The 12350-nt window shown below is 44.7% G+C and overlaps 1 protein-coding gene across 9 annotated transcripts in view; it reads right to left on the bottom strand.

Annotated features, from left to right (window-relative positions):
* Positions 1-12350, bottom strand: part of Lims1 (LIM zinc finger domain containing 1) — a 126195-nt gene that overhangs the window by 48648 nt on the left and 65197 nt on the right. Inside the window, exon 1 of one of the 9 annotated variants that reach the window (XM_087204219.1) lies at positions 279-523. The exons of 7 other annotated variants lie outside the window; for them this stretch is intronic. In XM_087204219.1, the coding sequence (XP_087060345.1) occupies positions 279-376 (98 nt within the window). In that variant the 5' untranslated portion in view covers positions 377-523. Of the gene's footprint in view, positions 1-278; positions 524-12350 lie in introns of those variants that run through there. One more of the 9 variants, XM_004844510.4, reaches the window with a different exon arrangement.

Here is a 12350-nt window from a genome sequence, read left to right as displayed (position 1 = left end):
CCCCACTCAACACCACAAACTAACCCCCAATCTCTCCATAGAAACAAACTCTAAATAAGCCAAAACAACCCTCTTTAAGTTATGGGAAAACCAATTACTTTCAGTTCGAAAACTACTCTGGTGACAACAAAGATATGCCACAGCACTCTTAAATCTGGGGAAGACCCAACATCATTTCCAGAACTAGGAGGAAAGAGGAAAGTGCTCCATTGGTTCAGAGCAGGCAAGCCTTTCTCCTTCAGGAGGTCCTGACCTTACCCACCTGGCCCTGCACTCACCTGAGCCCTGCCCAAGGCAGCCTCACACTGTCCGGCCGGTCACGCCTCCTGCGGTACAGCCCTGAGTGGGAGAGCTCTTTGAGCTGCAGGGCGGTCATGCTCTCGCCACACTCTGCTGGGACGTTAGCTACAGCACTGGGCTCACTGCAGTGGCCCTGCCGCAGCCCTTAGCGCACCTGACTTGGTAGAAACCTCCTGGCAGGCGGCTGGGCCCCTGAGTGCAGCTTCCTGTTTCTGCCCAGTCCACACCCTCCTCCAAGGCAGGCCTGCCCTTATCTAGACGTCTCCTACCTTGAGGAGGGGGAGTGGGGCTCACAAGTTTACAAATAACCCAAACTGCTCACACACAGTCATACCAATTCCTTTACAAATCTCTCCAGGATCACTCTGAATTGAAATTGTGCTAAAAAGCTCCAGTAAGATTGTGGCTAAAGAAGGGTTCTGTCCTGTTTTATTTGCCAGGAAATCCATTAACATGTTCCAGGCAGCTGTCAGTTTAAAGAAGTGCCTTGTCATCAGGAGCTCTTTGGGACATTGTCCTTAAAAAAGGGGGAGGGGAGCAGGATAAAAAGGAAAACAGTCCAATTCCTCCTTCTTACCACTGCACTCTAAATCCTCTCTGGAAGGGAAGGAAATGTCTGGTCCGTCCCCTTCCCATTAAATATTACTCAAAAATTCATAACTGAAAGGAAGATGGTTTCTTCTGTCAACTCCCACTTAACGATTTTCTGAATCTGTAGCTCCTTATTCTGAACCCACCCACTCACACAGCCACTTGGCAGGACCAACATCACCCAATACAGCCAGCCTAAAGGTGTTATGAGCCCACGCAGGTACTGAGCCTGGGAAGGAAGGGGGTGGGGCAGATAGTGGAGGACACATTTTATGGGCAAGTTCTTGGTCACCAGTTCCACGTGACATCAGTAGAATAGGAGGCAGGGCTCCATCCTCTGGGCTGATTCAGTCCTACCCAAGACCTGCTTTCTACCAGAAACACCGGCGAGCTGCTGGCAGGTTCTTAGTCAACAGCTTGACTTTGAGGTGCTCCTAATTTCTTTTTGGGTGAGGATTTGTACCAGTTGTTTTTTCCTTCTAGAAACCCTATCAGGGTCTGACATGCTTTTACACCAAGGATTGCAGGGTTAATGTTGTCCCCTCTCTAAAAATAACTGCTATAAATACAGAAATCACCCCCCATTCCTGTGCAGCCTCAAGGAAAGGGAGTCTTTTACATCACTGGGCCATAGATACCAGCTCCCTCTGGGGCTGCCTGTCACCCTGGGTCTGTAGCCACACTGGAAACAGATGACTCGTTACAGCTGCCTTTAAGATATAGCAGACATGTTGAAAGATATAGGAAACTTAACTCAGTTTGTCACTATACTAGATTGAATTAGCCATAAAACATCCACAGAAAGGTGACAGTTGCATCCCTTTCCCCTTTCTCTGGAGGGATACATCAAAAGCTAGTCATACTGGCTGCCTCCGAGGGACCGGAGGGAGAGGAGCAGGTAGCTTTTCCATTAAACCACTTTATGCCTTCTAAACTCAGAAAATCCTACCTATGTAAAATAAGAAATAATTTACAAGATTTACATGTCTTTTATACAAATCCCGAAAGTCCTAAGACCTAAAGTACAGAAAAGTTTAGAGTAATACAAACATAAAATTTGGACTTCTAGTTCCTTATGTCAAGACAGGTGGAAAAAAATGAACAGAAACAACCATCTATCTTTAATTTTTTTCGCTCTAGCCATCAAAATAGAATAGATGCTTGATGAATAAAATACATATAAACTATATTTTTTTGTTTTTTTTTTTTGGTACCGGGGATCGAACTCCGGTCTTTGCGCTTGCGCAGCAGGCGGCAAAACCACTGAGCTAAATCCCTAGCCCTGTTGTTTTTTTTGAGACAGGATCTCACTATGTAGCTCAGGTTGGCACTGAACTCACTATGTAGCTCAGGCTGGCCTCAAACTTGCAGCAATCCTCCTGCCTTTGCCTCCTGAGTGCTGGGATTACAGGCGTGTGCCACCATGCCCAGTATCAACTATGTACTTCTGCAAGCACAGAAACTTCAGCATTTACTATGACCTGTTTCTGGGGCTGAGAGTATAATTCAGTTGTAGAGCGCTTGCCTAGCACCATGCAAGACTTGGGGGTTCAGTCCCCAGCACTAAAGAGAAGACAAGAGAGAGGAGACCTGTTTCTATAGAACAATGCTGTGACTAGCCTTCTTTTTAAAGGAACTTAAAAAAAAAACCCAAAAAATCTAACCCAGTATGCTGATGAGGAAGCAGGACCTGGTGACTACTGAGGGTTACTCAGACAGGAAACACTGAACTATGTGGGACGGATCCTGTGTGTGATGAGTCTAGGGTTAAAAGGATGTGAGGAGAGGAACAAAACACCAGTTCCAGGCCCCATAAGGAACCAGCTGTGACAACTCTTGCCCTCTGACTTTTCAAATGGCTGGACTGGCAAATAGAAATCTCAGCGCATCAATGCTTATGCTTTAATGAAGTAGCTACACAGAGGGAAATTAAACTCTGGGTCTTTGGGGGAAGGTTTCTTTAACCACTGTCTCTCCCTCACCCTTCAGATGTGCATCTCCCTCACCCTTCAGATGTGCACTGAGACCTGACCCAGTGTAGGGAGAGTTGGGGGAGGACACACCACTGGCTAGATCTCAGGCTGCAGCCAGGTCACCAAAAGTCCCCACCCCAGGGTCTGTTCTGTACCCAGGTGGAGCACACAGCCACACACTATGGGAGCCCAGGAAGCTTTAGGTCTCCACCTTTCCCTTTCAAACATGCCTTCTCATAGAAACAGTGACCAGCTGCGCTCAACTCTCAGGGGAGGCTACTTAGCTGGTTCTAAGTCTCAAAGAGCTGCGGCAGCATCGCTTCTGCTACAGAAAAAGCCAGAATAAGTGCCCTTGTCTCAGGCTCTAAGCAGATTTTTCTTTTCACACTCTGAAAGCATCCGAAGGCCACTCCAGCTTTCTTTCAGTCAGCCCTCATATGGTCTTAGCCAGTGCACTACACCCAAGGTGGGGAGTCACCTCTGACTGTCTCCCCACACTTCTGGGGCCTGCCCCAATGCAAGGCCCTAACCTCAACCCTCTTCTAGCCTACATCCCCTCCAGGGTAGCCGGCTGCAAGCCTCACTGCAACTTCTACCACTTCTGTCTGTCCTCCTCTCCAAGCTGCCCCATTCCTGCTGAATCTGTACCTGACTCCCTGCATACATGACAATCTATTCCAGTTTAATGTGATCAGCAAAGCTGGTCCTAATTCTTCAAGCTCTTGATTACAGTGACAGAATGCAAAGCTCTCTGGAGCACCTCGAAAGGCCTGTCTCTTCCCAGGCAGTTTTCTATCTTCTGAACTGTGGGCTTTCTGCGAATCTTAACACATAGGTGAAGGTTTCGCCCAGGAAATACATATGACCATCTCATTTTACCACAGTTCTAGGGAGCTGACAGACTACCCTCGGAGAAGTGTCCCTCCATAGTGTGTGCTACCTTTCCTCAAAGCCTCCAGTCCCATAGTGCAGGACTTTTCAGTCTCACTGTCCATGTGATTTGTATTCACTTGGAACCAATCAATGGGTGGGACACTTTTAGGAAGGCCCTCTCATCCCTCTGATTTCTCACTGATCCTTTTGCCACCAATCTCACCTTCTTCTAATCTGCTCAAAGTGATCTTTTAGAATGCAAATCTAACTAACATTAAAAACTAACCCTTGGAAGCCTTCATAGTACAACAGATCAAGTGAACAGAAAAACCATGGGCACCAGGTCTCCAGCCCAGCCCTCTTCCCCCCGCACCCTGGGTGCCTAGCAGGCCATTCTGAGGTAGGCCTCACTCTGCCACTTCTACACTGGCATACTTGGCGTGAGACCAGCTCCTGTCCATCCAACCTCCGGGGCTTGGCATGAGGAACACCTCTGCCTACCTCCTGTACCATGAGCCCCTCTTTGGGCTCCTGTCTGTCACCACTGTCTTACAGCCTCGTGACAGGCCATTTCTCTACCCAGCTCTGCCCTTGGAATAATGGTTCCTAGAGGGCAGCAATGTGCCAAACTTGTCACCATGTCCAAGGAACAGGAGCATGGTGGACATGCATGCTGGCTAACTAAAGAAGTCCTCTGTGGTCACTTCGCTTAATTTTGAGAGGCTGATTTCTTTCTCTCTCTCTTTCTTTTTTTGGTACCAGGGATCGAACTTAGAACCTTGCGCTTGCAAGGCAGGTGGCGGAACCACTGAGCTAAATCCCTGGCCTGAGATTTCTGAATTTGTAAAAATGCTGCAGCTTTCAGATTTTCAGATCTGCAGAGGTTTTTTGCTGCTGTTGTTTTTCTTTTCTTTTTTTGTGACAGGGTCTCGCTATGTGGTTCAGCCAGCCTTGAACTTACTGCATAGCCCAGGTTGGCCTGAACCTGGAGATGATCCTCCTGCCTCAGCCTCGAGTGCTAGGATTACAGGTGTGTACCACTACCCCTAACATTAGATCTGTAGAGTTGTACAGTACCTTCCACAAGTATAATAAGCACTTGTAGATAATAAAAAAAAAATTCACCTTTTAAAAAATCTAAACTTGTCATAGTCAGTTTTTAGCATTCTGTTACAAGTAGTCCCTCTTGGCACAGGAGGGTAAAGAAACCTGAATGGACACCAAGCTGATCATTAATGTTACTAAAGTGTCAGTTCTTTCTCCTTACAGAACTAAGAAAGCTGCCAACGAGCTTCCTCGCAGGCTTAGGGTTCACTGGGGCCTGTAAACTGGTCAGACAGCTGTATATTTCCAGCCATTAACTTCCTTGTGTGCTATATAATAAGAGAAGAATTATCTTTCTTTGCCCAATACATACTGCCAGACACACTAACTTCCAATATGAGACCTCTGCAGAGGGTTCTAGGTGACATTATGAAGGATGGATTCATGGCTGCAGATTGCTGTGGAAGAGTTCAACCAAGGACCATGGGGTGTGGGTTCCAGTTTAAACTCACAGAGCAGAGCGTATGACAGGGAGCACTAGTGGCCAGGCAAACTGTCCAAAGTGGAAAAATCATCAGAAGCACAGTGCCATCCACAAGTCTTCCAGCCTCCCAGGCTCTCCCTGTCACCAGCCTTTCTGGAGCTATGGTGTGTCCAAGGGGTCCACAGGGGCTGTCTTCAGCAGCTCAGGGCAACCTGGCTGTGTCACTTTCACAGCCACAGCTGGGGACACCCACCATCTTCTGTCAGACAACTAATCAATGTTCTCAGAAGCCACGGACCCAAGGGACCCAAGATGGCAAGTCTTCCTGAAAGAGTTCTAAAGAATTCTGAATAAAGGGACAAGAGGAACACTCTTCTTCCCTGAAGGCAGATAGCAATGGACCTCACCCATTAGGTCAATAGGTTCCCGGGAAAATCCACATAAGGTGAAATGTCAGTAGAGAGAATGATTTTTTCATTTTCCAAATGAACCTGTGGTATGTAACAAGGAACCCTCATGGTAATGTTTCACAAGACCTGTTCTACAACAGTTACAGATCCAGATTTTTCACATAATTTGACTTGTCAGGATATTTGTATACACATGTATGGGTACACACATGAACAAAAATATACACAGATATGCAACGTGTATACACATATACAGCCATCCGTGTTGTTTCACCTATTTTGCCTGCCCACCTGCTGTGCACTTTATGGCACATCTATGTTGGTTGAGCATAATGCTACAGTAAATCTTCATGTTTAAAACAGCCAATGAGTGAAATACTTTTTGTGTGTACCAGAAAGGACGGAGTCACTGTCACATTCCAAGACAGGCATTCACAGCCAGTGATTCCAATTCCTCTTGCCTTGCAATTCAAGAAGTGTATCCTAAAAACACACCCCAGGGCCAAGGGATTTAGCTCAGTGGTGCCATGCCTGCCTGGCAAGCACAAGGTCCTGAGTTGATCCCCGGTACTAGAAAAAACAAAAAATAAAATAACAAAAAACCCCACCCCAGCCTCACCTTGTCCCAGGAGAGGTGTCATTACTGGAGTTGGATATCAAAGCTATTTCACCAGATTATCAAACTATTTACCAGGTTCTGTGTAAAGTTTAACCTTAAAGGCAACAACAAAAAGTTTTATTGCCTCATTTCTGATATCAATATTATCCTGTCAATTATTATCATCTCTCTAACTCGGTTAAAAGTTCAGTTCAATGAAAGACAAGAGGATTTAGAAATTTAAGAAAGAACTTCTACCCCACAAAATATAATTATTTAGGAAAAGAAAAACCCCAGTGTTTCCTGTACAGTATTACTGTTCCAGAGTGACTAACAGCAACTGGAAATGATAATGCAGACATCTACTTGGCTGGCAAAGGTGTTTGTCTTAGTCTCTTTTGTGTTGCTATATGGAAATACCTGAGGGTGGTTACTTTATAAAGAGGTTAATTTGGGCTCAGGTTCTGAAGCTCAACTGGCTGGTCCCATCTGGTGAGCGCCTCATGCCGTGCCAAGCATGGCAGATGGTATCAGACAGTAGGGCATCTGTGAGAGCAGGACAGGACACACACAGGCAGACCTTGCTTTATAACTGTCTTCCAAGGGCAGTACTGTAGCCTAATGGCCTCTTACCAGGCCCTGCCTCAAACCACCTCTCCAGAGCACTACACGGGGGCCATAGCACTGTTCATGATGTGCTGTGGGGTGGGAAGACAGACACACCATGAGATTCCATCTCACAGGAAAAGATCACATGTGTATCATACATGTACACATACATATACACACCAAAGTCTGAGAGACTAGGTGAGAATTGAGAGCAGGAAAGATGTGGCAGAGAAAGGAGAAGGGATGTGGAGAGCACTGCAAATAGAGACCCCTACAGAATCCAGGTAATGTGGAAAAACCAAAAGTCATACAGATCTGGTGAGGAAAGGGTAGAGGAAGAGATGCAACACTACAAAGGACTTGGGTGGGTGGGACTCAGCAGTGGGCAGAGGAGAGGGCACTACAGGTTCCCACCCAGGTTATTCAATCTCACACTTTTTTAAAAAAACAAATAAACCAAATTTAATAGGTTTTATTTTGTATTTATACAGTACCTTCTCTAAGAACCTTAAATGCTTTACAGACAATATTTCTAATCAATCCTACAACAACACTGTGAGGTGGGTATTATCCCATTTTACAAGACAGGGAGATGAAAGAGGGTGAGTGACCTACCCAGGTCACAAAGTTAGGTTCACTGAAGAGCCAGGACCCGAGGTATCTCGGCCTCCCAGCTCCCAGCCAAACACTCACGAGAGAATCTTTAAAAGACAGCATCAAGAGTAGTATGTTATAAAAACGTGGCTTTCTACTGCTATCAAAGAAAGAAAACAATCTACACTGATGGTTAGAAGCCAGGAGACCAATACAGGACCATATCTCCTTCCTTCCCCTCTCCTAAGCCTCCAGGCTCCTGTTTTAAGTATCTTCTAGAGGTAAAATTTCCAAGACAGAAGCCATGTGACTTAGAGGTGGGACTTAATTTAGAATACTTACTATTAGTTAAGATAATTTATAGAAATCTTTATTTCAATATATAAAATATGGAACAGCTATCCCAACAAGCGTGTAACAGCTACAGAGGAATCAGTCCCATTTACAATGTTAACTGCCCCTTGTTTTAACCACAGTCAACCACAGACAACCTCACAATGTTTTCTTGCCAGGTTGTGCCTTGCTTTCTAGACCTGTGTTTCCATTTCTTCATCCTAGCTCTATATGAGTTAAAAACATTCAATCTCACACCTTTAACGAACCCCTAGTGAGTGTGGCTGTGCTCTAAGCACCCACACAGGGTCCTCCTGGCACCTGCAGGCCAGCAGTAGATGCTGCATCACCATGGGTCACACAAGGATATACAATGGGCTGCCATCGTGGCCAGGAAGACAGGGAGGAGGCTAGGTATGAGGAGTGTCAGGGCAGTAACAGACTAAGGGGCAGCCCATGCTGACATTGCTGACATTTTTCTCCACATTTTTTCTGCCAGGCTGGGGAAGTCTCCCATGGCCTTCTTGCCTGCAGAAAGGTGAGCATTCTAAACTATTTCGAATCTCATGAGAGTTTGCACAAGAAAGAGCTAGGACGTACAGATGTTCACCTCACACTACTGTTCAGCTCAGCCTCTAAACTGCCATCTGACAGAATTATTACCCATGGTGGAGGTTTGTGTGCCTGCTGAGCACATCATGTTCACCATCGCGTTTAACCCTAAGAGGCAGGTATTATTATCACTCCCATCACACAGATGAGGAAACTGAGTCGTAGAGCACTACAACCAGTACTGGGCAGAGTATGGCTCCAAGCCCAGGTCTGTTTGATCCAAACACTCGCTCCTGTGGTGGACTGCACTGTCCCAGGGCCCACCACACTTTCCTCCAAGGACCATCCCCTGGCCAGCTCTGAACAGGTGGTCTCCAAACACTGACAATGTGCACTGGGAGGCTTCTGGGAACTCAGGGCCTCAGGACTGTCCACACGGAACAGAGACCAGACAGGGACCTCAGCATCCTGGCAGAGGAACCAGAGCAGATATCACGTTCTAGGCGAGACTGCAAATGGTTGGGCTGAGGACCTGGGCAGAGACCCATACAGTTCCGCTTTGGCTGATTTTTCTCCTACAGATCTACAAGGAGAAGCCAGGAGAAGAAGAGGGTCAAATGGGTGATTTTCAACTTCATTGAATTCCTGGATTCTTTAGCAGTTATTAGGTCCAGATTATCAAAACTGCTTTATTTACTTTCAGAGTACATGTGACTCACATGATTACTCAGTGTCTCTAGGAGTTCTGAAAGGACACAGATTCTGATGAAAAAAGGTTTTCTTTGTAGAAGCAACCAAGGGGATCATGGGAAGCAAGTGGACCAGAGACTCTTCGAGACTGGGTATGTAGAGAGGCACTAGCATGCGATCATACCATTTCAGTTCCTCATACCACACATGTGTGAGAGTTTAAGCCATCAATAGCCACTCTGCTAACTGATGCAAAGGACAGCAAAACTAAAGTCTAAACTACAAAACAGACCAGCAGTCCCTATGTGAAACTAGTGAGGGAAAGACTCATTTTATACTCTAATCCTGATCTTAATTGATAGCTGCTAAGAGAAATAGCGACCCACGTCAGTGGAGTATCTGATTGACCAAAACATACTATAGAACTATATTCTACTGAACAAAATTTCCCAAAATAGAGGTGAAATACTTGAGAACTTATGAGACCACTGCAGTGAAGCAGAGCAAAGTTACTATTCCTAATGGACATGGAAAAAAATGCATGTATTATTTTTTAAACCTTACTGAATCTTGGGGAAGACCCAGTTTCTCATGATTTAGGAGGTAATCCTTTTGTCAAGAGCTGGGTTTACTGAATGCTTACTGTGTCAGGCACAGGAGCATTTTCCATGCATTGAGCAAACTTAATTTTTTACAATGAACCAATATTCCCATTTCAAAGATAATGAGTCAAAAGGAGAAAATGTAAGTAATTTGTTCAATATCCTACAGTTTTAATGTGATTGTTGATTTGAAATGCAGCCTTAGCCTTGGTCTTAATCATGGTTTTAAACCATGAGAGCACTCTGCTTCCTAGTAGAAAACAGCTAATGATCAGAAATTGTTTTACAATTCAGCCACAGCTAAACATAATGTGGTATCCATATTAGACGTCAGAGCAGAAAAGTGACAACTGTGAAGGTAATGTAAGGTGTTGACAAGAAAGGAAGCTGGGGGAGGATCTGTGAGGACTCTGACCTCTTTGCAACATTTCCACACATCTAGAATCATTCCAAAATAAAGTTTTATTAAAAATTCAAAACAAATTATATATGAAAAAAGATATGTCTCCAACAAGTTAATGACACAAGAGAAAAACCAGGAAGAGGTTTGCCTACAGATTTAAAGAGACTGAAGGAACACAATAATCAAATATAATGCTGAAGGGCTGGGGATTTAGCTCAGTGGTTTCGCCACCCGCTGTGCAAACGTAAGGACCCGAGTTCGATCCCCGATGCCAAAAAACAAACAAACAAACAAACAAAAAATAATCTTGAAACATGGACTCTGTTTAGATCCTCATTCATACAAACCTTGGAAAAGCATACTCTTAGGACAAGCAGGGAAATTCTGATCACAGGCCAAATAAGATGATGCCAAGGAACCATGGCACATGTTGCCAGGTGAGATGGCAGCATGTGGCCCTATGGGAAAGCAAGGATCTTTGCAGAGACCCATACAGAGATCCACTGGTGGCAAATTAACCAGTCCTGTGCCTGCTTTAAATATATATACATATTTTTTTGAGACGGGGTCTCACTATGTAGTTCAGGCCGGCCTTGAACTATGTAGCTCAGGTTGGCCTCAAAATTCCAATGATTCTCCTGCCTCAGCCTCCCAAGTACTGGCATTACAGATGTGTGCCACCATGCCCAGCTTGGTTTACATATTTAACTAGATTAAAAGAGAAAAACAAATGAAGCAAAATAGCAACATATTGAGTCTGGCCAATGAGCATGTGGAGATTCACTTATTCTATTTATGTATTAAAAATGTTTTTAAGTTGGTGGAAAGGTGGAGAGGCTGCCCCAAGGAATGAAGACAAGAACAAAGGACTGGCAGGAAACCTGCCATGAAGGCTTGTGGGTGCTAGGCTGCAGAAACATGCTGTCCAGGACCTATGCTGGGCCAGCAGGTGCTAGGCAACAGGGTTTGAATTCAGGTTTGGGAGGGTCACAAGCAGGGAAACATTAGGTGTTGTTCTAGGCAGCAAGAGGACCCACAGGGTAGGGGGAAAGAATTTCCCATAGCAGGGGTGGGTGGGGAGACTATCTGCATGCTCTTTTGGGTAAACAGGTTACTGAGAATAAATCCAGCAAGAATAGCACTCACACCTACACAGGAAATTCTTTTGCATATATCTAGCCAAATCCTGTTCCAGATATGGCCACTTCAAACCGAGCTCTCCATCAGCCTCCTTTCCCATCACTCCTAGCAAATAACCCCTCCTACTTCAGAGAAAACGCAAGGCCTCAGAAAGAAGCCACCACAGTAGTGTGTACAAACTGCTTTCACTGTCCTACTTGCTTCTTTCAGGATGACTTCCGTCCCACTGAAGTTCAATATAAGGCACAAATCGAGTCCTATGTTGAGTCTATATATAGTACTGTTGTCTTGTTCTAGTGGCACTAATAACCATGGTGTTAAAGTATTTAATCCTCACAGAACCCTGTGAATTGAGCAGTACCTCTGTTTTTAAAGCAGTCTAGAACGGTCTACACTCAGGAACACAGCAGACTGGGATCTGAATGGGTGCTGTGCCCAGGGGCCCCGGTCCTCATCATTCTGTTGCTGCCCTCTCAAAGTATGCATATGATAAACTAGATTTTAAAAGTGATCTCTCCAGCACAATACTATATAGCTGTGAAAAAAAATTATAGATATTCTTCACTTAATGATCTACCTGTTGGACAACTACTGGGACTTACAACCTGCTGCTTAGACTTGTGACTGGTCCCCTTTTTTGGTACAGTTCTGTGCATCTTGTTTATAGAGCCTCAATTTTTTTGTACAGTATATCTTGTTTATACAGTACTATAATTTTTGCTGACTTTACTGTACAGTACAGTACTGTGGTTTTATGTTGTTATGGATTACAGTACTGCATGTAAGAGTTGTGCAAATAAAAGCAAAGCCATCAAGTTGGAGTTTCCTTTGACCATTTCTTTGTTCTGAATATTCTAATATACTTAGCCACCGATTCATTTCACAATCTAGTCACAGGAATGGAACTCAGGCCCTAAATGAAGAATGTCTGTAATTCCATGAAAGTTACATAAACCCACAAAAACATAAACATAATGTGAGTGAAAAATGCAAATTGCACAATGACACAAATAATATGTGTTATGGCTTGTATCTAGATGTCCCCCCAATGTCTCATGTGCTCATAGGTGGGGATTTTAGGAGCTGGCTGGATGTAAGGTGTGATACCAAGATTAAGGGTGTATGGTACTAAATTAGTCCACTGATTTGAATTA

Source organism: Heterocephalus glaber, unplaced genomic scaffold, assembly GCF_053883595.1.
Source record: "Heterocephalus glaber isolate CG9 unplaced genomic scaffold, H.glaber_assembly_v1.0 deba00000470, whole genome shotgun sequence".
Classification (NCBI taxonomy): domain Eukaryota; kingdom Metazoa; phylum Chordata; class Mammalia; order Rodentia; family Bathyergidae; genus Heterocephalus; species Heterocephalus glaber.
This window is presented reverse-complemented; position numbering and strand designations above follow the sequence as displayed.